The sequence below is a fragment of the Panthera leo genome, chromosome E2 (assembly GCF_018350215.1).
Source record: "Panthera leo isolate Ple1 chromosome E2, P.leo_Ple1_pat1.1, whole genome shotgun sequence".
Classification (NCBI taxonomy): domain Eukaryota; kingdom Metazoa; phylum Chordata; class Mammalia; order Carnivora; family Felidae; genus Panthera; species Panthera leo.
Window position 1 is genome coordinate 17129378 of NC_056693.1, and position 24607 is coordinate 17153984.

Below are 24607 nucleotides of genomic sequence, written 5' to 3' on the forward strand. Positions count from 1 at the left end.
AGAGAGAGAGAGAGAGAAATACACAGAATCTAAAGCAGGCTCCAGGCTGTGAGCTGTCAGCCCAGAGCCCAACGTGGGGCTCAAACTCATGAATCGTGAGATATGACCTGAGCCAAAGTCAGACACTTAGCTGACTGAGCCACCCAGGCGCCCCTCAAGTATAAGGCTTTATAGTGGTGTGCCATACATGTGGTCCAAATGCTTTGTTCATTAGGGAGAAGTTGGGATTTGAGTTCTTTCCTGATGGTTTGTAACTGTGCTGGGTGGGGTATTTGCAAAGATTGTGTGTCATCCTCTCCTACCCAAATGGGTAGGAGTAGAAAAATGGATTTTCTCTCATTTGCCTGATGTACAGCAGTCACTCACCTAGTTTCTGGATTTTTTTCAGAGGGAATTATTCCATATGTAGCTGTAGATTTGGTGTGTCTGTGGGAGGTCTTATGTCCTCCTGTTTGCCCTCTTGAACCAGAACCATCTATGATTGGCTTCTTAATCTGAATCTACCTTCTGAGGGAGCTGAATGACTGAGCAGAATGTGACAACTGGAATGGTGGCTTGAGTGTAGCAGGAAGTGCTCGTGTATCATTCTCAGTCTTCTTTCATAACAATTCCAACTCTTCCCATCCCACTAATACCCAATAAAAACCATTCCCCAGTGGTTTGAACCATCTTGGGTCCAAGTAGTCATTCATCCCGGTCTGGAAAAACAGATCATGTGTGGCAAGTCTGGATTTTCCTCCTGTCAAAGTTACTTATGGAAATTACTAAAAGGCAAGAGCATAAAAGCAAAGTTAGTCTGAATATTTATATATCATGTTGTGTGTCATGTGGCATTATATGCTAGGGTTTCTGAAGAGGCCAAATATGTATCACTCCACTTTATGCCTGTGAGTTGTTATTTAACTGAGATTTAAGACAAAGAGTTAAGATGTATGGAGGCCAAATATTACTTTTATTACAGATAAAAGGCAAATTGGAGTATGGTCACTGTGGGGGTCCAAAGAGCTTTCTGACTGGACTCCAGAAATAAATAGACTGGGGGTGCCTGGGTGGCTTAGTCAGTTAAGCATCCAATTCTTGGCTTCAGCTCAGGTCATGATCTCATGGTTTGAGGGATTGAGCCCTGTGTTGGGCTCTGTGCTGTCAGCCTGCTTAAGTTTCTCTCCCTTTCTCTCTGCCCCTCCCCCACTTGCATGCGTGTGCTCTCTCCTCAAAAATAAACTTAAAAAAAGAAAAAAAAAACATGGGGCACTTGGGTGGCTCAGTTGGTTAAGCATCTGACTTCAGCTCAGGTCATGATCTCACGGTTCGTTGGTTCAAGCTCTGTCTGTTCTGACAGCTCAGAGCCTGGAGCCTGCTGTGGATTCTGTGTCTCCCTCTCTCTCTGCCCCTCCCCTGCTTGCACTCTGTCTCTCTCTCAAAAATAGATAAGCATTAAAAAAAATTAAAATAAACAGACTTACCCAGTGAATCACGACAGTGGCAAGAACAGGCTCTCAATCTCCAGTTTCATGTCTTGACCTAGAGCATTGGGGAATGCATGCTCTATGCAGACAGGCAGATTCCACAGCAGAAGAGAAAAGAGGTAGGGCTAGAGCTGCTCATGCCTCCATCTTCTTCCAAATTCCATATTAGTCTGGGTCTAATTTGAAGACAGGAAACTATATAATAATTAAAACGGGAAGTTTAATATAAGGAATTATTAAGCAACAATAATAATGTAACTATTAAGATGGGAAGGGACTCTGAAGGGACTCCAGGGCTGAGGCAGAGCACCCAAGGAAGGACAAACTTAGAAGGGAAAGAATTCACACTTCATCAAAGGCTACTAGATGGCAGAGAAGTTTACCAGTTTACCCAGGCCCAGATATGATTCATATTTATCAGGCAGTTAGGTGAGCAGAGCCTGATAGATAGGCATGTAGAGGGAGTTTGGGGCACCACTGTGGACACTACTGGGATCTGGAGCTGTAGAGACCTTTCTCTGCAGGAACCTAACACCTTCTCTGTGAAGAGCTTGGGCCAGAGCAGCTCCAGGTAGCTTTGTGGGACAGAGGTTGGTGCTGCCTTGCATGAGTCCCCCAGTGCGCATGTGTAGGGATATAAAGAGTGTAGAGGGAGTAGAGACCTAGCTGGAGTATAGACACATGTTGTTTGAAGATCTCTGCTATGATGTCTCTGATGTGGTCAAGAATGGAGAAAGCACGGTGGCCAAATGCTAGAGAAAGCTGTGCTTCAGAGGCAGTTTGTACTGGAGTAAACTGTGGGGCAAAGCTGTAGAGAAGAGCCTACTGTCAGAAACCTGGACAGGGAGCCGCTCCAGAACCAAGGCCAATTCCTTCCTTCTGCAGGTCTCTCCAGCACCCTCTAATCATAAAGCTTAACATTATGCCAGCTGGTAAAAAAATGTTTAAAAAGGAAACGTTTGTTTTCACCAATCAAGCAGCAAAAGGTTAATTTGGACCTGAGAGGCAATAAATTCTCTAGCCAACTATTTTGCTCTGCCTCTCCAGGAAAGAAATAAAAAGTTGGGCAGTATTTAGGGAATATAATCTCTCCTCTTGAAAAATAGATGAATGGGAAAGATGCATTCTCCACTAACATTCCCAAGCCTTTCCTTCTGTCAATTCAATGAATATGGCCATAACTCTCTGAAATCAATAGTTTATTACTATAGTTTATTACTATAGTCTGGCCTGCATCTTCTTGAGACCAGTGCTTCCATACTAATCCTTGCCACCAGGGAGATCCTTTTGAACTGTAAATGGACATGTGTAATTTGTCTACAGAAGTCTCTGAAATGGGTCATTAATAGCATACTAATAAAATTAACCCCAAGGTCTTGTTTAGCCCAAGTGCCAACAATTAATTTTTTTTAAGTTTCGTTTATTTAAGCAATCTCTACACCCAACATGGGGCTTGAAATTATGACCCCAAGATCAAGAGTCCCTACTGAGCCAGCCAGGCAACCCCCAGCAATTCAGGTGCCAACAATTCAGTGACAAAGATTCTTTGACCAAACTTTAGACTCCTGAACCTTCTCCTAGACCTATCTGTGCAATTATTTATAAAATCAAGATTTAGTAAGAGCCCTCAGTCAGTTTAACTGAATCCTCCACCGTTAATATGTGATCACCCTTGATGTCTGATCAGATTCCTCATCCTCCACCATCGCCCAGGTGCTGTGTGTTCATGCTGGCCTGTCTTCAGCAAGAATCCTGTTTAGTTGGTTTAGCCAGACCCTTACTCCTGGTGTTTCTCTTATAATTTTAACATCCTCTGACCCTCACCGTGCTCCCTGACTATACATTTCCACTTGCCCATGCTTATATTCAGGATTAAGCTTGGTTCAATACTGAAGTCTTTTTTTCCCCTATTGAAATTAGTCCTGAATAAAATCAATTTTTACCACTTTAACTGCTGTTTGGCTTTGTTTTTTCTTTGACATCAGTCTTACATTTTTTTCCACCTCAAATGATGTTCAACTTCATTTACTTGTCTTTTTGATAATAGTCATTCTAAGAGAGGCATGAGGTGATATCTGTGGTTTTGACTTCCATTTCCCTGATGATTAATGATGTTGAGCATCTTTTCATGTACATGTTGGTTATCAGAGGTTTTCTGTATACAATGGGATATTTTTCAGCTATAAAAAAAGAAGGAGGAGCACCTGCGTGGCTCAGTCAGTTAAGTGTCTGACTTTGGCTCAGATCATGATCTCATAGTTTGTGGGTTTGAGCCCCGCATCGGGCTCTGTGCTGACAGCTCAGAGCCTGAGACTTCTTCGGATTCTGTGTCTCCCTCTCTCTCTGCCCCTCCTGGAGTCATGCTCTGTCTCTCTCTGTCTCTAAAAAATAAATAAACGTTAAAAAATTTAAAAAAATTTAAAAACCAAAATCCTGCCATTTGTGGCAACATGGGTGGACCTTGAGGGCATTATGCTAAGTGAGCTAAGTCAGACAGAGAAGGAAAAATAGCGTTATGATCTCACCTATGAGAAAAACAACAAACAAAACCAATTAAAACCCCCAACTCAGAGAAAACAAATTGGTGGCTGCCTGAGGTGTGGAGTGGAGGCTAGGCAAAATGGATGAAGGCAGTTTAAAGGTACAAACTTCGGTGATAAAGTAAGTCCTGGTGCTATAATGTACAGTGTGGTGACTATAGTTAATAATACTATATTGTATATTTGAAAGTTGCTAAGAGAGTAGATTTAAAAAATTCTCACCACAAGAAAAAAGTGTAGCTATGTGTGGTCTTGGATGTTAATTAAATTTATCTTGGTGATCATTTCATAATATATGCAAATATCAAATCATTATGTTGTACACCCAAAACTAATATAATATTATATGTCAATTATATCTCAATAAAAGGGGAAAATGATAAAGAACTAATTATAAAGAACAAATCTGTAAAACTCTTGAAAGAAAATATAGTACAATGCCTTAGAGACTATGGATTAGAAAATATTTCTTAAGATCCTAAAAGCAAACATAAAAGATGATTACATTAAAATTTAAAACTATTGGGGCACCTGGGTGGCTCAGTCGGTTGAGTGTCCAACTTTGGCTCAGGTCATGATCTTGTGGTTTGTGAGTTTGAGCCCTGCATCGGGCTCTGTGCTGACAGCTTGGAGGCTGGAGCCTGCTTCTCCTCCTCTCTCTGCCCCTCCCCTGCTCATGCTCTGTCTCTCTGTCTCTCAATAATAAATAAACATTAAAATTTTTTTTTAAACTATTAGGGGGTGCCTGGGTGTCTCAGTTGGTTAAACATCTGACTCTTGATTTTGGCTCAGGTCATGATCTCATGGTTCAGTTCGTGAGTAAGGCAGTTCAAGTGCTGCCTTAGGTTCTGAGCTGACAGCCTGAAGACTGCTTGGGATTCTCTCTCTGCCCCTCCCCTGCTCGTGCATGCATGTACTCTCTCTCTCTCTCAAAATAAATAAAACATAAAAAAATAAAACTATTACGCATCCAAAGAGATCATAGAGTGAAAAAAGTTGTAGTCTGAGAGTAAGTATTGCAGCACATATAAGTGACAAAAGATTAGTATCCAGAGTATATACACAGTTCACACATATTTATTTTTAAATGCAAAAAACAGAAAATGGGTGAAGAGTTATATGAACAGAAAATCCACAGAAGAGGAAACTAGATGGACAATAGGCATTTGAAAAGAAGCTTATCCTCACATATAATAAAGGAAATGCAAATTACTACCACAGTAAGCTACCATTCTACAATCAACATATTTGGGAAACTTAGTCTTTTTTTTTTTTAAAGCACATTCTAAAGTTTATTTTTATTTGTTTTTGAGAGAGAGAGAGAGAGATCATGCGTACACACATGTTCGCATGCATGAACAGGGGAAGAGTAGCAAGAGAGGGAGAGAGGGAATCCCAAGGAGGCCCTGTGCAGTCAGTGCAGAGCCTAATGCAAGGCTGATCCCTGCATGATCCCATGAACCGTGAGATCATGACCTGAGCTGAAATCAAGAGTAAGACACTTAACTGACTGAGCCACCCAGGCAACCCAGGAAAATTCATGCTAAAACAAGGGTTCGGGGCTCCTGGGTGGCTCAGTCAGTTAAGCATCCTACTTTGGCTCAGGTCATAATCTCACAGCTCTTGAGTTCCAAGCCCACTTTGGGCTCTGTGCTGACAGCTCCGAGGCAAGAAGCCTGCTGTGGATACTGTGTCTCCCTGTCTCTCTGCCCCTCCCCGCCCCCTTAAAAATAAATAAACATTAAAAATTTTTTTTAAAAAGGGTTAGTGAGAACACAGATTGGTGGGGATTCTCATACATTGTCAAGGGATTGTAAATTGGTACAACTACTTTTAATGCAATTTGGAAATATTTCATAAATCTACAAATATGAATACCATTTTTCCTAGTATTCCATTCATGAAGACACCATGAATCACTTGTGAGAAGAGAATAAAAAAGAACAGTAGAAGTCATTGCCATCTTATCCTGGGCAGATAATGGAAATATTTGTCAGATCTGAGATATTGTAGTTCCCTGAAAGATGATTACTGTGAATATTAATACTCAGAGAAAGGTGCAAAAATCATTGCTTCCAAAGTTTATGGACTTTCAAGTATATTAAGAGCTCTTGGAGAGATGACCATGAAAAAGAAAGGTACAGTGATTTGGAAAGAATATCACTAGATCTTCATATCAACAGAAAATGCTGAATTTCAAAATAACTACAAAAATTTCCCCTGACCTATATATAGCTTTTTGTTGTTCAATAAGAGTCCTGACCAGAAATCAGGAGTCCTGGGGATTCATCTTAGACTTCTATCAATTATTGGCAACTCATTTGTCGTGTTTGGAGGTGGGGTATCTACCTCCCTCCCTCTCTCTCTCCCTTCCTTCCTTCCTTCCTCCCTTCCATATTTTTTGAGCACCTTCTGAAGTCCAGAAACTGGGCAAAGAGCAGTGAAATTCAATTGTGAATACACATAAACATGTTTTCTGTTTAGGGAGACATATTTATCAGTCATACAAATACATGTAAATTTTATTGCACTGGAATTAAAACAAAATAAAATTTTCAGAAGTTTCATGTTGCTACATGATTTATATATTTTGATAAGCAGTAAAAATACCATTTTTGCCCTACTTGGGTATCTCAGAGATTACTTGCCTGAGAAACTAACCACCGCGCTGATGAGTCTGCATCAACTAGGTGAAGTGGGTGGGAACTGCTCTTAACTTGGGGATAGCAAATATACAGTTTCTGTTATACAGCCCTTGACCAATTGCACATAGGATATCCTTTGCCTGGTAATGATCTTTTCTCCCTTCTCTGCCCAGTGATGTCACTCTCACCTGTCAAGATTCAGCTTAAATTTCACCTTCTCTGAGAAGCCTCACCAGACACGGCTTTGAAATTTGTCATAGGCTCCTCTGTAGTCCTGCAGATCTTTTCACATGCTTCTGTCCCACAACTTTTATGGTTATCCGACCCAAATCTGTTTCCTGTACTATACTGTGTAAGCCTCAGGGAAGAGCGTATTTTATGTCCACTGGTCAACAACAGGACCTGACTTGATGGGGTCAAGAATCAATGATTTAATGAAAAAAAAAAAAACAAAACAAAACAGATTAGAGTTTATGCACTCTGTATTTAGGACGTTTGGCAAAGTATATGACTGAGGCTTTTATAAAAACACACAGCTCCTTAAAGGCCTGGGATGTAAAAAGATGTTCAATAAATGTCCCTATGTTTGCAGATGGGAAAATTGCTGCCCAACTGGCATACTCTTCCTTTTCCCATTTGAAGGATCACTGAAAATAGTTTCCATTTATGACTGAGGGTCTTTATGGAGACAATGCCAAATGAGTGCATTTTGGGTCACAGAATCTGGAATTATTGGAAGATAATTGTACTAGAGTAGGTAAGATTTACTCTTCCTGTACCCTATTTCAAGTTTCCTTAATGTTACTTATATTGTGTTCTTCCCTACATTTGCCTTCATTGTACGCTCTATCTGTATAAAAACATATTCTAGGGGCTTCTGGGTGGCTTAGTTGGTTAAGTGACCGACCCTTGGATTTGGCTCGGGTCATTATCTTACAGTTCATGGGACTGAGCTCCACGTCAGGCTTTGCACTGATTAGCACCATGCCTGCTTAGGATTCTCTCTCTCCATCTCTCTCTGTCCCTCCCCTGCTCACGTACGCACATGTGCTCTCTCTCTCTCTCTCAGAATAAAAAACTCAGGGGCGCCTGGGTGGCGCAGTCGGTTAAGCGTCCGACTTCAGCCAGGTCACGATCTCGCGGTCCGTGAGTTCGAGCCCCGCGTCAGGCTCTGGGCTGATGGCTCGGAGCCTGGAGCCTGTTTCCGTTTCTGTGTCTCCCTCTCTCTCTGCCCCTCCCCCGTTCATGCTCTGTCTCTCTCTGTCCCAAAAATAAATTAAAAACGTTGAAAAAAAAAAAAACTTAAACAAAATCTTCTAATGTTAATTTTTATTTGTGCCTAAGACAAGACTCAGTATTGATCTTTACCTTGTCTGAACAAATATTACTCTTTTAATCGCACAGCTCAGACTGATTTTGTAGGATTATTGCTTTTCAACTTATTGGTATGAGACTTCTCCCCTCACATACTATGTGATAATTATTATTATTAACATTTACTCATCACATGCTATCAGGTAATATATTTACATTGTAGTAAAATACACATAACATAAAATGTACCATTTTAACTATTTTTGTACAGTGCAGTGGTGTACATTCACAATGTTGTGTAACTATCACCACTATACATTTCCAAAGCTTTTTCATCATCCCAAACTGAAACTATGTAACTCTGCATCCCCCCTCCTCCTTGTAAGTTATGTTCTAGTTTCCATGTCTATGAATTTGCCTGTACTAGGTACCTCATAGAAGTTGAATCATATTTGTGCTTTTTGTATCTGAATTATTTCGCGTAGCATAAGGTTTTCAAGGTTCATCCATGTTGTATCCATATTCTTTTATAAGGCTAAAAATATGCCATTGTATGTGTTTACTACACTTTGTTTATCCATTCATCTGTCAATGGATGCTTAGGTTGTTTCCACCTTTTAGCCGTCATGAATAATGCTGTTATGAAAACAGTTGTACAGATACCTCTTTGAGTCCCTGCTTTCTATTATTTTGTTTATACACCAGAGTGGAATTGCTGGACCATATAGTAATTCCGTGTTTAACAGGAGCCACTGACTTGTTTTCCAGTAATGTACCATTTAACATTCCCTCCAGCAATGGACAAGGGTTCCAATTTCTCCACATCCTTGCCAACACTTATTTTGTGCTTTTTTATAATAGCCAATCTAATGGGTAAATGGTATTTCATTGCAGTTCTGATTCACATATCCCTAAAAACTAGTGCCATTGAGGATCTTTTCACTTGCTTATTGGCCATCTGTATATCTATCTACTTTGGAGAAATGTCTAGATGTTATAGGATTTTTTAAATATATTCTAGATATTAATATATGCATTGCAAATGTCTTTTCCAGGTTTTTTTTAAGGCTTTATTTTTAAGTAATCTCTACACCCAACATGGGGCTCGAATTAAAACCTCAAGATTGTATGCTTTGCTGACTGAGCCAGCCAGGTACCCCAATTTTTTTGTCTTTTCATTTCACCCTTGATAGTGACCTGTAATACGAACATTTTTAATTTTGATGAAGTCCAGGTTATCTATTTTTTTCTTTAGCTACCTGTGCTTTTGGTGTCATATCCAAACAATTGTTGCCAAATCCAATGTCATGAAGTTTTCACCTATGTTTTCTTCTTAGAGGTTTTTGGTTTGTTTTTTTTTTTAATTTTTTTATTTTTATTTTAGAGAAGTGTGTGTGAGTTGGAAAGCAGGGCAGAAGGAGAGAAGGAGAGAATCTCAAGCAGGTTCTATGCTCAGCTTAGAGTCCAACACAGGGCTCAATCCAATGACCCTGGGATCTTGACCTAAGCCAAAACCAAGAGTCGGATGCTCAATGGACTGAGTCACCCAGGTGTCCCCTTCTAAGAGTTTAGGTCTTAAGTTTAAGTCTTTGTTCTATTTTGAGTTAATTTTTATATATGGTGTTAGGTTAGGACCCAACTTCATTCTTTTGTATGTGGATATCCAGTTTTCCCAGCAAATGCATTGAAAAGACTGTCTTTTTCACATTAAATATTCTTGGCACTCTTGTTGCAAATCATTTGACAATATATGCAAAGGTTTGTTTCTAGGCTCTCTACCATAGTCCGTTTGCTATATGCTTGTCCTTATGCTAGTACTATACTGTTTTAATTAATGTAGCTTTGTAGTAAATTTTGAAATCAGGAGTAAGAAATTCTCCATTTTGTTCTTGTTTTTCAGGATTCCTTTGGCTATCCAGGGTCATTGAAATTCTATATGAATTTTAGGATGGGTTTTTCTATTTATATAAAATGCCATTGGAATTTTAATAGGGATTGCTTATTAGTGTCCTGATGTCTGTCCCTTATGCACATTTCTTCATTCTGGTTTTTTTCTGCCCTTTAGACTCAATTTTAATGGTCTTCAAGTTCACTCGTTGTTTTTCTTCTGTCTGCTCAAATCTGATACTGAACCCCTTTAGTAAGTTTTTTTTTTTTTTTTTATATCAGCTATTGTATACTACAGGTTCAGAATTTGTTTGGTACTATTTTGTAATTTCTGTTGACATTCTAACTTTGTTCATATGGTTTTCCTGATAGTTTTGTCTATGTTTTTCCCTTAGGTCTTTGACCATATTAAGACAGTTGTTTTGGGACACCTGAGTGGCTCAGTGGGTTGAGCATCTGACCAAAGCTCAGGTCATGATCTCACGGTTTGAGTTCGAGCCCTGCATGAGGCTCTGTGCTGGCAGCTTGGAGCCTGGAGCCTGCTTGAGATTCTGTGTCTCCCTCTCTCTCTCTGCCCCTCCCCTGCTTGTGCTTTGTGTCTCTCTCTCTCAAAAATAACTAAACATTAAAAAATTTTAAATAAAAAGATAGTTGTTTCATTTTTTTAAGTAACCTCTGTGCCCAATGTGGGGACTGAACCCATGACACCAAGATCAAGAGCTGCATGCTTACAGGTATGCTGTAAGACAGTTGTTTTAAAGTCTTTGCCCATAAGTCTGATGACTGGGCTTTCTCAGGGACAATTTCTTTTATTTTGTTCCTTTGAATGAGTCATGTCGTTTTTTCAATGCCTTGTGCTCTATGTTGAAAATTGGGCACTGTTATAAAATGTTAATTCTGGAAATTAGATTGTCCCCCTTTCTCCAGGTTCATTATTTTTGATTGTTGAAGACTGTGTAATCTGATACTTTTCTAAAGTATTTTTGCATAGACTGTTTCTTGTCACATGTGACCACTTGACTATTTTTCCTTAGTTCAATTTTAGCTTTTTTCTCTATTAATGTAAAATTAACAGATGTAAATAGCATCTATTTATTCATTCTTTAACCAACTCATTTTTTAAATGTTTATTTTTTTTTGAGAGAAAGAGACAGAGCACAAGTGGGGAAGGGGCAGAGAGAGAAAAAGACGCAGAATCTGAAGCAGGCTCTAAGCTCTGAGCTGTCAGCACAGAGGCCAATGCGGGGCTTGAACTCATGAATTGTGAGATCATGACCTGAGCCCAAGTTGGATGCTTAACTGAGCCACCTGGGCACCCCTAACCAATTCATTTGAACAAACAAAAAAGATTTTCCATTTCTCCAACCCCCACTGTCCATACCTCTGGAAACCACCAACCTGTTCTCTTTATTTTAGAGCTTGGTATTTTTTTGGCTTTTTTTTTTTTTTTTAGATTCCACATATAAGAGAGATCATATGGTATTTGTCTTTCTCTGACTTATTTCACATAGCATAAATGCCCTAAGATCCATCCATGTTGCAACTGGCAAGATTTCATTCTTTTTTATAGCTGAATAAGATTCTGTTGTGTGTATGTATGTATGTATGTGTATACACACATATATCACAATTTCTTTCTCTTCATCCATCAGTGGAGACTTAGGTTGTTTCTATACCTTGGCTCTTGTAAATAATGCTGCAGTGAACTCAGGGCTGCATATAACTTTTTGAGTTAGTGTTTTTGTTTTCTTAGGATAAATATCCAGAAGGCTAATTGCTGGATCATATGTTACTTGAGTTTATGCTGAATTTCATTATTAATCATCAGGGAAATACAAATCAAACCCACAATGAAATATCACATCATGCCAGTCAGAATGGCTACTTAAAAAAAAAAAAAAAAAAAAAAAAAAAAAAAAAACTAAACTAAAATGTTGGTAGGGATGTGAGAAAGGGAACCCTTGTGCACTGTTGGTGGGAATATAAATTTGTACAGCCACTTATGGAAAACAGTATGGAGGTTTCTAAAAAGAATTTAAAAATTTTTTTATATCTGGACATGATTGCCCCTGAGAGCTCTCTTCCAGATTGCTACAATCTTGTGGGTCTCAGGATGTGATCCCCATTGGTTTTAAAAGTTAGATGTTTCGGAGCTCATCTCTCAGGTGAAGATCCTAAAAGTGGAGTTGCCCGATGTGGCATTCAATTCCTTGTTCCCCGTAGAAGCTCCAGGTTTTGAGTTATCTCCCAGTTGTGGGTTGCCACTCTAGGGCTGAGGTTTATGGTGAGATTGTCTCAGCCTCTCCTACATGCTTTGATGTGGTTTTGTTTGCCCAATGTGTAGTTGTCCCTTAGCCAGCCTTTACGTTTTTTTTTGAGGCGATTACTCCATATGTAGCTGTATGTCAGTGTGTCCTAGGAGGAGGCGAATTCTACTGGTTCTTCCCTATTTTGCCATCTTGAACTGAAACCCATTTTTACCTAGTTTGACAGAGTTTTTTGAATGCTGGGAACTGAAAGAAAAGAACACCACCACACAACCATCATCTTTTGTAGTCTTTGCTGATTGGCTCTGTGTTGGGATACTCCTTTACAATTTATCTAGGATTTCTCTGAATTTAGGGATTATCTGGATGTGAATCTTGTCTTCTCAGGTCTTTCTTTAGTATGCTTCTTGGATGGGCAGGTGTATGCCTTTCTAAATCCCCCATATATACATCTGATTTTGAATACCCTAATTTCCCTGAGTCTTACCCTAGCTTTTCCTTCAGGCTGTGTATTATCTATTGTGTGTCTCTATCCATGTCTTGCCCCAGATTTCTGTGGATTTGTAGTCCACTGTGTCTCTGTCTCTCGAAAATAAACGTTAAAAACAATTTTAAATTAAAATTATAGACCTTATTAATAATGGGAGTTGGAATTTTACTCTCCTAATGAAAAGTGCTTTTTGTTTTACCATTTATTAGGAGCCCAGTAGAATTAAGCAGGAAAGGGATTGTCTTATCTTGGGCATTACAACAAAATACCATAGACTGGGTGGTTTAAACAGACATTTATTTCTTACAGTTATAGAAGCTGGGAAATCCCAAGATCAAAGTGCTGGCAAATCCTGTGAAGGTCCAATTCCTAGTATGTAGACAGCTTCTTTCTGTCTACAGAAAGAAGTCCTGCACTCACAGGACTTGTGTATACAAATGGAAAGAAATCTCTTTATGTTCTTATAATCTCTCTCCCACTTCTTATAAAGGTACTGTTCCCATCATGAGTGTCCCACCTTCATGACCTAATCCAAACCCAATTACTTAGAGCCCCATCTCCAAACACCATCACAATAGAAATCAGGGCTTCAACATATGAATTCTGGGGGGCTACAAACATTTAGTCCATAATAGGGATTTTTCTTATTCACCCAACTAACAAACTTTTTCTATAATATAATATTAAGCAGGGATGGCATTCAGATTACTTTGTTCAGAACCCTCATGCTGAAGGACATGATCATAGTTTGAAGAAATGCAAAGGCACACTACAATTTGGGTCAGGAAGACTTAAAATAAAAAATGTCATTTCTCTCAAAATAAATATATAAATTTAATGTAATTCCAACTATCAAAGAGTTTTTGTATTTTGAGAACACCATCTTCATTTATATAGAAAGAAAACTAGAATAGCCAATAAAACTATGAAAAACAGCGAGGACTTGGTCTAATATGCAGTATCAAAACGCAGTAAGGCTAGTGTTAAATCAGTTTATCAGTTAATATGGTATTAGTATAGAAGTAGAAAAATAAATTAGTGAAATGAAAATACAGAATAGGTTTTGGTACAAGTGAAACTACAGGCAGTTTCAGTTGAATGAAGAAAAGATCATATGGTTAAAGGATCGCATAACTGAGTCAGTTAAATAGGAAAAGGATGGTACTGGTAAAAACAACAGGCCTTTCCTACTGACCCATGTGTAGAAAGAGAACCTTAGATTTGCCTTCATACCAGTTTCCTTGAAGAAAACACTACTGTAGATTCATTTGTATCCTGTACCTAGATGAGGGAAGAGCTGTGAATTGGCATGAAGACATGGCTAGCCTATATGACTAAGGTATCATAAGTCTTGGGAAAACAAGGTAGCAGCTTCCCTGTGCTTAAGTGGGTTTCAGTCTTACAACTGGGTGTGCCCATGTGATGGGGGTACACCATGCAGATGCAGTGGTGGGTTATAGTAAGATATCCTGGGTGAGAACGTTGTTTCCCAGGGCTTAGGTGAACTGCACCCATTCTGACCTTTTCTCCCTTCAGCAGTACATAGGTCCTCGAAACTATCTTTGCTTGGGTAGTTGCAGTATTGTAAAGGTGGTTTTGTTGTTGTTGTTGTTGTTGTTGTTTTGATCAGGACAAAGCTAATAATAAACCTAATGCTGGGTTAAAGCCTATTCTGTTTTTTTGATTGCCAGTTCAAATCTGTGATTGCTGTTGGTGGACACTGCAGATTGGTGTCAGAACTATGTGACTGACTGCTGAGTAGATGGGTTATTTTAACAAATTGTGCTTGTATAACTGGAAACCCATCTGGAAGAAAATAACAATGAATCTTCATTTTATAGGACGTTAAAAAATAAATTCTAGATATATTAAATATTTACATATTGAAAAAAGTAAACAATAAACAACTTGCAAGAAAACCTAAGAAAAATTACATATACAATCTAGAGATTAAACCAATCTTTTTAACCAATCCGTAAGCTTAGAAAAAATACATATCGATTACACAGAAATTTAAGATATTTTTATGGAAAAATATTTTTATGACAAAAATTAGGCAAATTCCTAACGTCTAACATATAAAGAGGTCTTCAAAATTGACAGATAAATAATCCTATAGGAAAATGAGCCAACAATGCAAAAGTTTACAAAGCAGCAAATCTAAGAGCAGTTGAGGTGTATGCTCATCAGACAAACATAAATTTAAGTAGTATATTACCATCTATTGCAGGGTTAGAGGAAAGATGTGTTTCTGAAAATGACCGATATTATCTATTAAAATTAAAAAATAGTATATGTCCTTTAATCTAACAATCTTTTGCCTCAGAAATAAAAATATCTGAAATTTAAGGTCTGATTTTAAGAATGTTAAAAAAAAAATGTTTACTGTAGGGTTGTTTGTGGTGGCAAATAACTAGCAACAAGTTGAATCAGTAGGGAATATCAGAGTAAATTTACAGTATACAGTATCCCAGGTGTTACTCATCTTACTCTATCTGACTATCGTAATCATTGTTGCACCTTGGCACCAACCCACTGCAGGCACCAAAAGGTAATCCTCCTAGTTTGGTCTAAATTAAGAGTTCTAAATTGCTCTGGTGACTTCAAAGCTGTACAAATGGAAGGGCAAAACACTTAAGAAATACAAGGGGAATGTTTAATGAAGAATGGAAGAAAATAGAGGATAATTTAGATTCATGAAAACACATAAACAACCCCTGGAATTTATAATCTTAAAACCAATCTTCAAAACTGCTAATAAGTGGTGTAGTACTATGGTTTTATTAGCATTTCATTATTTTGTATTTAAAAGAAATTGATATATTTGATATATGCCTAAGGTTTAAATATTGCATACTCATTTTTATCACTTCAAAAAGAGCACTAACAACTCTTTATGTGTCAAGTTGTTGTGGAAAGGGATCAAGTAAACAAAAATTGGCAAAAAGATTTGCTTCACATAAAACAATACTGTTTAGGTCTCAGATCTCTTTTAGCACCATTTTCACCAAAGAAACAAACAAACAGGGGATCTATCAATTATATCTGGCAGAATAGAGAATAAAAATGTCTGAGGTTAAAATTGAAGGTAAAATGCAAGAGTTGAAGTTTTATTCAGTGGCATATTTAAAAATTTAAGAGTAACTTGGTTTCTTCATTTTAAAAATCTCAAATTATTAATGCTAATACTAGTTATGTGGACTCTTAAAATTTCTGATGTTTCAGTAAAAACTAGTTCTTAGTAGTATCAAGTCTGTGCCAGTATTATTAAATCATATGATTCTTAAATGTATGTAACCCACTTAACCTGTTGCAGAATCATGCTTTAATTTCTGAGACCACACATATTAGTGATGTGACATGCAAGAGTACATTTAAATAATTTAAGCTACCATCCAATTAAAAAAAATAACTTCTAATAAAGGTATGATTTTAGAAATATTTTCTATAAAATAGTAGCATCTGCCTGGGATTGTGAGTCCATTATTACATGTACTGCATGTACAACTTTCCTACTCCTATCTTTATCTTTTTTAATTTTCAGGAATAGCACAAACAATAGAACACATATATTACCACAACCCAGAGTTAACTAACATTTTGTTATATTTAGTTGGAATCTTTATTTCTTTTTAATGATGGTATTTAGATACAAAACTGAGATATCCTTTAACAACCATGCTTGGTCCCATTTCTTTTCTGCTACCTTTCTTTCTAGAGGCAATCACTTTTGGGAAATGAGTGTGTATCCTTCCAATCCATTCTTCAGTTTTCCATAAAAATGTTCTTCCATAACTAATGCTTAATAATAGTGTTGATTTCATTCAAATTCACAGAGCTAACGATTATAACATATTGATCTCTTCATTTTTTTCACGCCACATGATTTTTCAGGTCTTTCTATTTATATATATAATCTGTTATACTTAACTACTAGAGAATATTCTACTGTGTGCCTATATCACATTGTATTTATCCATTTCACAAGCAACACACGTTTCCAATTTTTTGCTAATGTAATTCATGCTGCAATGAACATAAAGATACATGACTCCCTAACTTAAGTACATGTATCAGTTTCTTGGGTATATGCATATACACTCAAGAGTGTGTGTTCTGGAATCTATTTTAGAAATTCTTTCCTACTGGAGGTTTTAAAAACATTCTCCTATAAAATTCTTATGTTACCAAGTTTTGCTTTTTGCATTCTGGTCTTTACAATACTTTTGGATTTCATAATAAATTCTTTAATGTATTACTATGGCAGAGATCCAATATTTTTTCCACATGAAGAATCAGTTACCCTGAGACCATTTTTTGAATCATCCATAATTCCCCTACCAACTTTTGTTATCATCTCTATCAATTAACAATTCCCCATAAAGGCATGCATGTTTCTGAATACAATATTCTGTCCCAATCTTTGATTTCTATGAATGCATCAAGAACAAATACTTTTGATTACATCTGTAGCAAAAAATTTTAAAAATGACAATTTTGTCTCTTAATTTAAAATCTTTATACCTCTCATATCTTTGTCTTAATGCATCAGGTAGGCCTTCCAGAACCATGCTGCTTAGTGTCCATGACTGGATCCATACTTACTTCAATGAGATTGCTCCTAAAAGTACATCATTAACAATGTTTGCTGTGGGAGTTTTGGGAGCATAGGTTTTTAAACTATGATACTTATTAAAATTGTTAGTATTTAAGTTTTGATTTGTTGAAGTATTTTCCACATTCAAGCCACTTTATTATAAAATGAATTTCTGGTATACCATTAAGTCTGAGTTTTGCTGAAGCTTTTCCTAAATTCAAGGCGTTTATCGAGCTTTAGTGAGTATGAATTCTCTGGTGTCTAATATGATGTGACTTCTGGCTAAAAGCTTTCCCACATTCACTACACTGATAAGGTTTTTCTCCAGTATGGATTCTCATATGCAGAGCAAGAGTTGAGAACTGAGAGAAGGCTTTTCCACATTCATTACAACCATAGGGCTTTTCACCTGTATGGCTTCTCATATGAACAGTAAGAGATGAGCTTTGACAGAAGGCTTTCCCACATATTTTACATTCATAAGGTTTATCCCCCGTATGAATTCTCACATGTACAATAAGTGATGTGATTCGAGAGAAGGCTTTTCCACATTTATTACATTCATAGGGTTTCTCTCCTGTATGAATATTGTGATGTTTAATGAGGTATTGCTTCTGCCTGAAGATTGTTCCACATTCATTACATTTATAGGGTTTCTCTCCAATATGAATTTTCTCATGCTCAGTGAGATTTGATTTGCCACTGAAGGCTTTCCCACATTCTTTACATATATACGGTTTCTCTCCTGTATGACTTCTCTGGTGTCTAATAAGGCTTGACTTCTGAATGAAAGCTTTCCCACACCCCTTGCATTCATAAGGTTTCTCTCCAGTATGTATTCTTTGATGGATAATCAGGTTTTCTTTCTGGCTAAAGGCTTTTCCACATTCATTACATTTAAAGGGTTTCTTTCCACTGTGGATATTCTGATGTTTAATGAGGTACTGCTTCTGGCTGAAGGCTCTTCCACATTGATTACATTCGAATGGTTTCTCTCCTGTATGGATTTTCTCATGCTCAGTGAGATATGATTTGCCATTGAAGGCTTTTCCACATTCCTTACATGCATAGGGTTTGTTTCCAGTATGATTTCTCTGGTGTTTAATGAGGCTTGACATCTGAATAGAAGCTTTCCCACACTCATAGAGTTTCTCTCCCGTATGATGTTTCTGATGAGAAAGGAAGTTTCTCTTCTGACTGAAGGCTTTTCCACATTTATTACATTTATATGGTTTCTTTCCTCTATGACTTCTCAAATGTAGAGTAAGGGATGAGACTCGAGAGAATACTTTACCACATTCAGTACATTCATGTGATTTTTCTCCAGTATGCATTTTCTTATGCTCTATGAGGTTTTCCTTCAGGCTGAAGGTTTTTCCACATTCATTACATTCATGAGGTTTCTCTCTAGTATGAATTTGATCATGCTGAAGGAGATCTGCTTCAGGCTTCAGGCTTTCCAACATTCTTACCACACAGATATTTTTTCCAACAAGAATTCTTCAGTATTTCTTGACAATGTGACATAGATGAAAGCTTTTCCACACTCACCAAATTCATAGGTTTCTCTCCAGTATTAATTCTCAGGTATCTAATGAAGCTGAATTTATGATGAAAGACTTACATTGCTTATCCTGAGATTAGACAATTACAGATTGGGATGAAACATATAATATCAATTGTATTCTTAATGGTTCTTTCTTAGCTTCACTTATATTTGAGTATAAATTATGTTCTGAACTCTCTTAAACTGAGTCTCATACATAGAGATGTAGTCGTAAAGAATCAACATCTGTCCTCAAAGGAAATACTTTTCTGTTATGCCCAGGTTTTCTCGTTTTTTTCTAAACTATATTTTCATGGAGAAAGATGAGACTTAACTCTCATGTCTTCCATGATGAGTCTTCATCTATTTATAAATTTCCCAGACCTTTTCTAAAAGGGAATAAAAACAAAATCATCATTGAAAAGAGCTAATAACTGTAAAATATTTAGTGCCTAGCATGTAGTAAATATCCAATAAAGTGGCTATCATCATCATCAACACTAACACTTGTGATTTTTTCCAGTATTTTTAACAAAAATTTTTAAATGTGGTATTGTAAAATAGACTCTTTATTTCAAACCTAGTCCCACAGTAAAAAGAAAGCTTAAATACAAATAACATTCACAGGAACATGTAGTTTAAACTGTTTTTATTTTTATTATTTTTTTAAGTTTATTTATTTTGAGAAAGAGAGAGGGGGAGTGTGCACACGAGCCAGGGAAGGACAGAGAGAAAGGGAAAGAGAGAGGATCCCAAGCAGGCTCTGCACCATCAGCACAGAGCCCAATGTGGGGCTCGAAACCATGAACTGTGAGATCATGACATGAGCCGAAGTCGAGAGTTGGGAGGCTTAACCAACTGAGCCACTCAGGCACCCTGCTCAAACTGTTTTTAAATGTAACTTTTGCATTTTATAAATCAGTAAAATAAAATATAAAGAACAGGTAACAAACAGGATGAAAAAACAAACACATAAGATTGGGAGAGCCTAAGATGAAAGGATAAAAAATAAATAGAATTATTAAAGAGGACATATGGTTAAATAAGATATTTATTCTGTATCTTCCTGAAACTCCATTCAAATGATAGTACGAGGATGAAGGGAATATACTCATAAACACTGCAGAGGTTGAGAAGACACCGGTGGACGAAAAGATTTAGGAAATTTTGAAAGGAAAGCAAATAAAGAACTACAAATTAACAGCAGAATCAAGTGGCTTAAATAAAAAGCCAGCAAAAGAGGATGCTACCTAGAAGCAAGGTAATTTGTGATACAGCTGTCAACACAAAGCCTCTATAACTGGAGTGACTGGGTAAGAGTAGAAGGTGGAACTTATAAAATGATTATAAAAGCAGCAGCTTATGTACCTAATTCTCCTAACTGGAAGGACATAGGAATTTATTATCCAAAGTATAACCAGGAGCCTCCAAACTTAGTGATGATAGGCAACGTAGATACTGAAAAGAGGGAGTAAAAATTCCTATGTAGAATAGGGTTCCAACCCCTTTCTACTGCTGCTCTTTAGAAATGCTGGTGGTTGGTGGTGTCAAACAATAGATGGGTTGGTTTCTTTTTTCTTTCTTTCTTCCTTCCTTCCTTATTTTTATTTATTCTGAGAGAGAGAGGGAGAAAGAGGGCACACAAGGGGCAGAGAGAGAATCCCAAGCAGGCTCCACATGGACAGCACGGAGCCCCATGCGGGGCTCAAACTCACAAACCATGAGTTCATGACCTGAGCTGAAATCAAATCAGACACTCAACCAACTGAGCCGCCCAGGCACCCAGGGAGGATTCTTTACTGAAAAAATGAAAAGGTCATGAAAACACTTACAGATATTCACATTTGGAGTCATTTAAAAGAATCATCTAGATATCGGACTAAATGCTGCATAGTGAAGCCCACCATTTTACAAGCCCCAACCACGCACAAAGATTACAATAGTGTTTCTGGTACCTCAATGTTAAATTTTAACATAGAGCTAAAGATCACAAAAAAATGATGAAAGCCCTAATGTGAAAGCTAGATCAAAACAAATAGGAAAAAACAAGGAAAGGAACAAAAGAAACACACACATAAACAATACTGTAATTAGTATCACAGAAGCACTGAAAACACAGAAACATCAACAGAGTTCTTTTTCTTTTTTTAATTTTTTTTTCATGTTTATTTTTGAGAGCAAGAGAGACAGAGTGTGAATGGGGGAGTGCAGAGAGAGAGAAACACAGCATCTGAAGCAGGCTCCAGGCTCTGAGATGCCAGCACAGAGCCCGACATGGGGCTCGAACTCATGGACTGAGATATCATGATCTGAGCTGAAGTCGGATGCTTAACCAACTAAGCCACCCAGGCACCCCTATCAACAGAGTTCTATACTGAAGTGCTTTTGCAAATAAGTAATATGTTGAACTAAAAAATTCAACAGCTTAGGGGAAAAAATTCCAGGAAATCTCCCAGAATAATTAAAAAAAAAAAAAAGGAAGAATGGAAAGAAGGGAGAAAGAAATAATGATTAGAAAATTAGTGGGTTAGTGGAGGCATCTAAGAGGTTCAAGATCTCTTAAAGGAGTTCCAGAGAAAATATGAAGAAAAATTAATACAGGAAATTTTCTAAATCCCATCTTTCATGTTAACAAGTTGATCATATATATATTTATATACATATAATATATAAAATTATGTATGTATAAAAGATTTTATTTTCAAAAGATTTTATTTTTATTTTTTTAAATGTAGTTTAGGGGCACCTGGGTGGCTCAGTCGGTTGCGGGTCCAACTTTGGCTCAGGTCATGATCTCACGGTCCATGGGTTCGAGCCCCACATTGGGCTCTGTGCTATCAGTTCAGAGCCTGGAGCTTGCCTTGGAGTCCGTGTTTCCCTCTCTCTCTGCCCCTCCCCCACACATGCTCTGTCTCTCTCTGTCTCTCAAAAAATGAATAAATATTAAAAAAAAATTAAAAAGAAATTAAAAAAGAAAAAAATGTAGTTTAATGTTTATTTATTTTTGAGAGAGAGAGAAAGCACAAGCAGGGGAGGGGCAGAGAGAGAGGGAGACACAGAATCCAAAGCAGGCTCCAGGCTCTGAGCTATCAACACAGAGCCTGATGCAGGGCTCAAACCCATGAACCAGGAGATCATGACCTGAGCCGAAGTCGGACCCACAATTGACTGAACCACCCAGGCACCCCAAAAGATTTTATTTTTAAGTAATCTCTACACCCAGAGTGGGGCTTGAACTTACAAACCCGAGATCAAGAGTCGCGCGCCCTACCAACTAAGCCAGCCAGGCACCCCCAAGCTGATAATATTGTAAAATGGTTAAATCAAAAGTAGGTAAAATAGATGTATAAAATGTGAGAATAAACACCAGTTTATTGAGTTGAAAGTGGTTGCCTATGTGGAGGAGGAACTGTGGGTGACGAAGGATGGTGCAAGCATAACTATAATCCTATTTCACTTTTAAAAGCCCCTACGTGTTATACCTGCAGAGATGTCCTTGAAGACCTGAGCCTTTTTTTTTTTTTTTTTTTTTTTTTTTTTTTTTTAATTTTTTTTCAACGTTTTTTATTTATTTTTGGGACAGAGAGAGACAGAGCATGAACGGGGGAGGGGCAGAGAGAGAGGGAGACACAGAATCGGAAACAGGCTCCAGGCTCCGAGCCATCAGCCCAGAGCCTGACGCGGGGCTCGAACTCACAGACCGCGAGATCGTGACCTGGCTGAAGTCGGACGCTTAACCGACTGCGCCACCCAGGCGCCCCGTGAGCCTTTTAACCTGAATTGATCTATAATCGTATAGTAACTATAGATAGTACTCTTTTTATCTAGTCTCAGTTAAGTTTCACATGGCTAAACAGCAAAGTACATATTAATGAAAAAAAGTAAAATAGGCCAGAAAACAGCCATTTTTGCCTTGAAATCTGATTTACTGCAGTGTTTTGATTATTGATACTATCATTTCTAGATATAGAAACTGTCGTTGCCATCAATTTCAGTTTTCATTTGTTTTCTTTCTATCATTATGCCTGAAATGACTGGCACCAAAGCTCTTCTTTTGTGAAGAGCTCTTGTCTTGTCCTCACTCTCAATCCTTTCTTTTATAAATGTTTTCTACTGGCTGCAAATCTTCAATGTTATCCTGATCTGTCCTAACCCTCTCAAACTTTTATCCTCATTTTCTTTTTCTTTTTTTTTTTTTAAGATTTTATTTTTAAGTAATCTCTACAACCAACATGGGGCTCAAACTTACAAACCTGAGATCAAGACTTGCATGCGTGCCTCCTCATTTTCTTATAAATCATTGTAAGAGCTGACTCTAGTAATATACTGTCACTCACATCAATGCTATAATTTCTAAAATTAGAAAACAAAAACCCTCAACCTTTACTGCATGCCATAGGCAAAAATTTACTCAAAATGAATTAAAGACCTCAACATAAGTGTTAAAACTATTTCTTTTATAAAGAAAAAATGGTAGACTTAATCAAAATAAAAAACTAATGCCCTTCAAAAACACAGTTAAAAAAAAGAAAAGCCAGACTGGTAGAAACTGATGAAGGGCTCATATCCAAAATATATAGAACTCCTAAATCTCAGTAAAAAAAGGTAACCTAATTTATAAAATGGGTAAGAGACTAGAAAAGATATTCACAAAATCAGATATATGAATGGCCAATAAGTACATTAGACGTTCATCCAAACTAGTGATCAGAAATGCATATTAAAATCCCAGTGAGATACATTACACACCCATTAAAATGGCTAAAATTAAAAAACTGCCATTCCAAGTGTAAGAATGTGAAGCAACTATCTTTCAAAAAACTGTAGGTGGGAATGAAAAATGATACAGCTACTTTGGAACATAATCTGAGTATTTTATAAAGTTCAATATATACTTATTCTGTGCAGCAATCCCATTTCTAGGCATTTATTCAAGAAAAATGAACATATATGTTGACACAAAGACCTAGTATATGAATGTTCATAATAGTCAAAAATGGAAATAATCTAAATGTCTATCAATGACAAATTATATCCATACTTATAATAATAATCAGCAATAAAAAATGAAATATTCATATACATAACATGAATTAATCTCAAAAATGTAAAACTAAATCAAAGAAATTAAATGCTAAAGATTATGCAGTGAATGACTACATTTATATGAATTCTAGAAATGGCAAGTCCTAGTAACATAAAGCCAATTAGTGATCACCAGGGATGGGGGAGGGGTATGGCTCTACAGCAAAAGGGCACAAAGAACTGTTGATGGATCTGTTCTATATGTTGGTTTTGGTGTTGGTTTTATGACTGTATACAATTACCAAATTTATCAAATAATATACTAAAGGGGTTGACTTTTATGGAAATTATACCTCAATAAAGCTGAAAAAGTAAATCTTTCCACACCTGAAGCTCTACAACAATCACCAGTTATTTGTTAATCATCTTCTTTGTGCTCAAGACTGCAGATAACAAGGGTAAAATACCAGCTTTTGTCTCAATGAGCTTCAATGTAGGTCTTAAACATGAAAGGGAAAAATACAAATGTAAGAGAGCATATACTTAGAATTCAAGTTGCTCTGGAAACTATAATATGCTTTGGGAACAGAAGATTAGAGATACTGGGCTAAAAGTGATAATGAAGGGACATTTTAATAAAAATGAAGCCCAAGGGTAAATGATGGATAGGACTTTGATAGATGGCTCACTGCACAATCAAAGACGAAGATGCAAATAATTTCATATATATGAATGGGGAGGGAAGAAGGGTACAACTGATACTATTTAAAACTGAAATAATAATCACAATTATCAACAGTGTGGGAAAGAGAGGAGGGAGACTAAAAATA

At 37.2% G+C, this 24607-nt stretch overlaps 1 protein-coding gene across 4 annotated transcripts in view; it reads right to left on the reverse strand.

Annotated features, from left to right (window-relative positions):
• Nucleotides 1-14595: 14595 nt before the first annotated feature.
• Nucleotides 14596-24607, reverse strand: part of ZNF260 (zinc finger protein 260) — a 56561-nt gene continuing 46549 nt past the window's right edge. For 3 of the 4 annotated variants that reach the window (XM_042920153.1, XM_042920155.1, XM_042920154.1), the window contains exon 3: nucleotides 14596-19141. In XM_042920153.1, the coding sequence (XP_042776087.1) occupies nucleotides 17443-18672 (1230 nt within the window). In that variant the 5' untranslated portion in view covers nucleotides 18673-19141 and the 3' untranslated portion in view covers nucleotides 14596-17442. The remainder of the gene's footprint in view (nucleotides 19142-24607) is intronic. The other variant, XM_042920156.1, reaches the window with a different exon arrangement.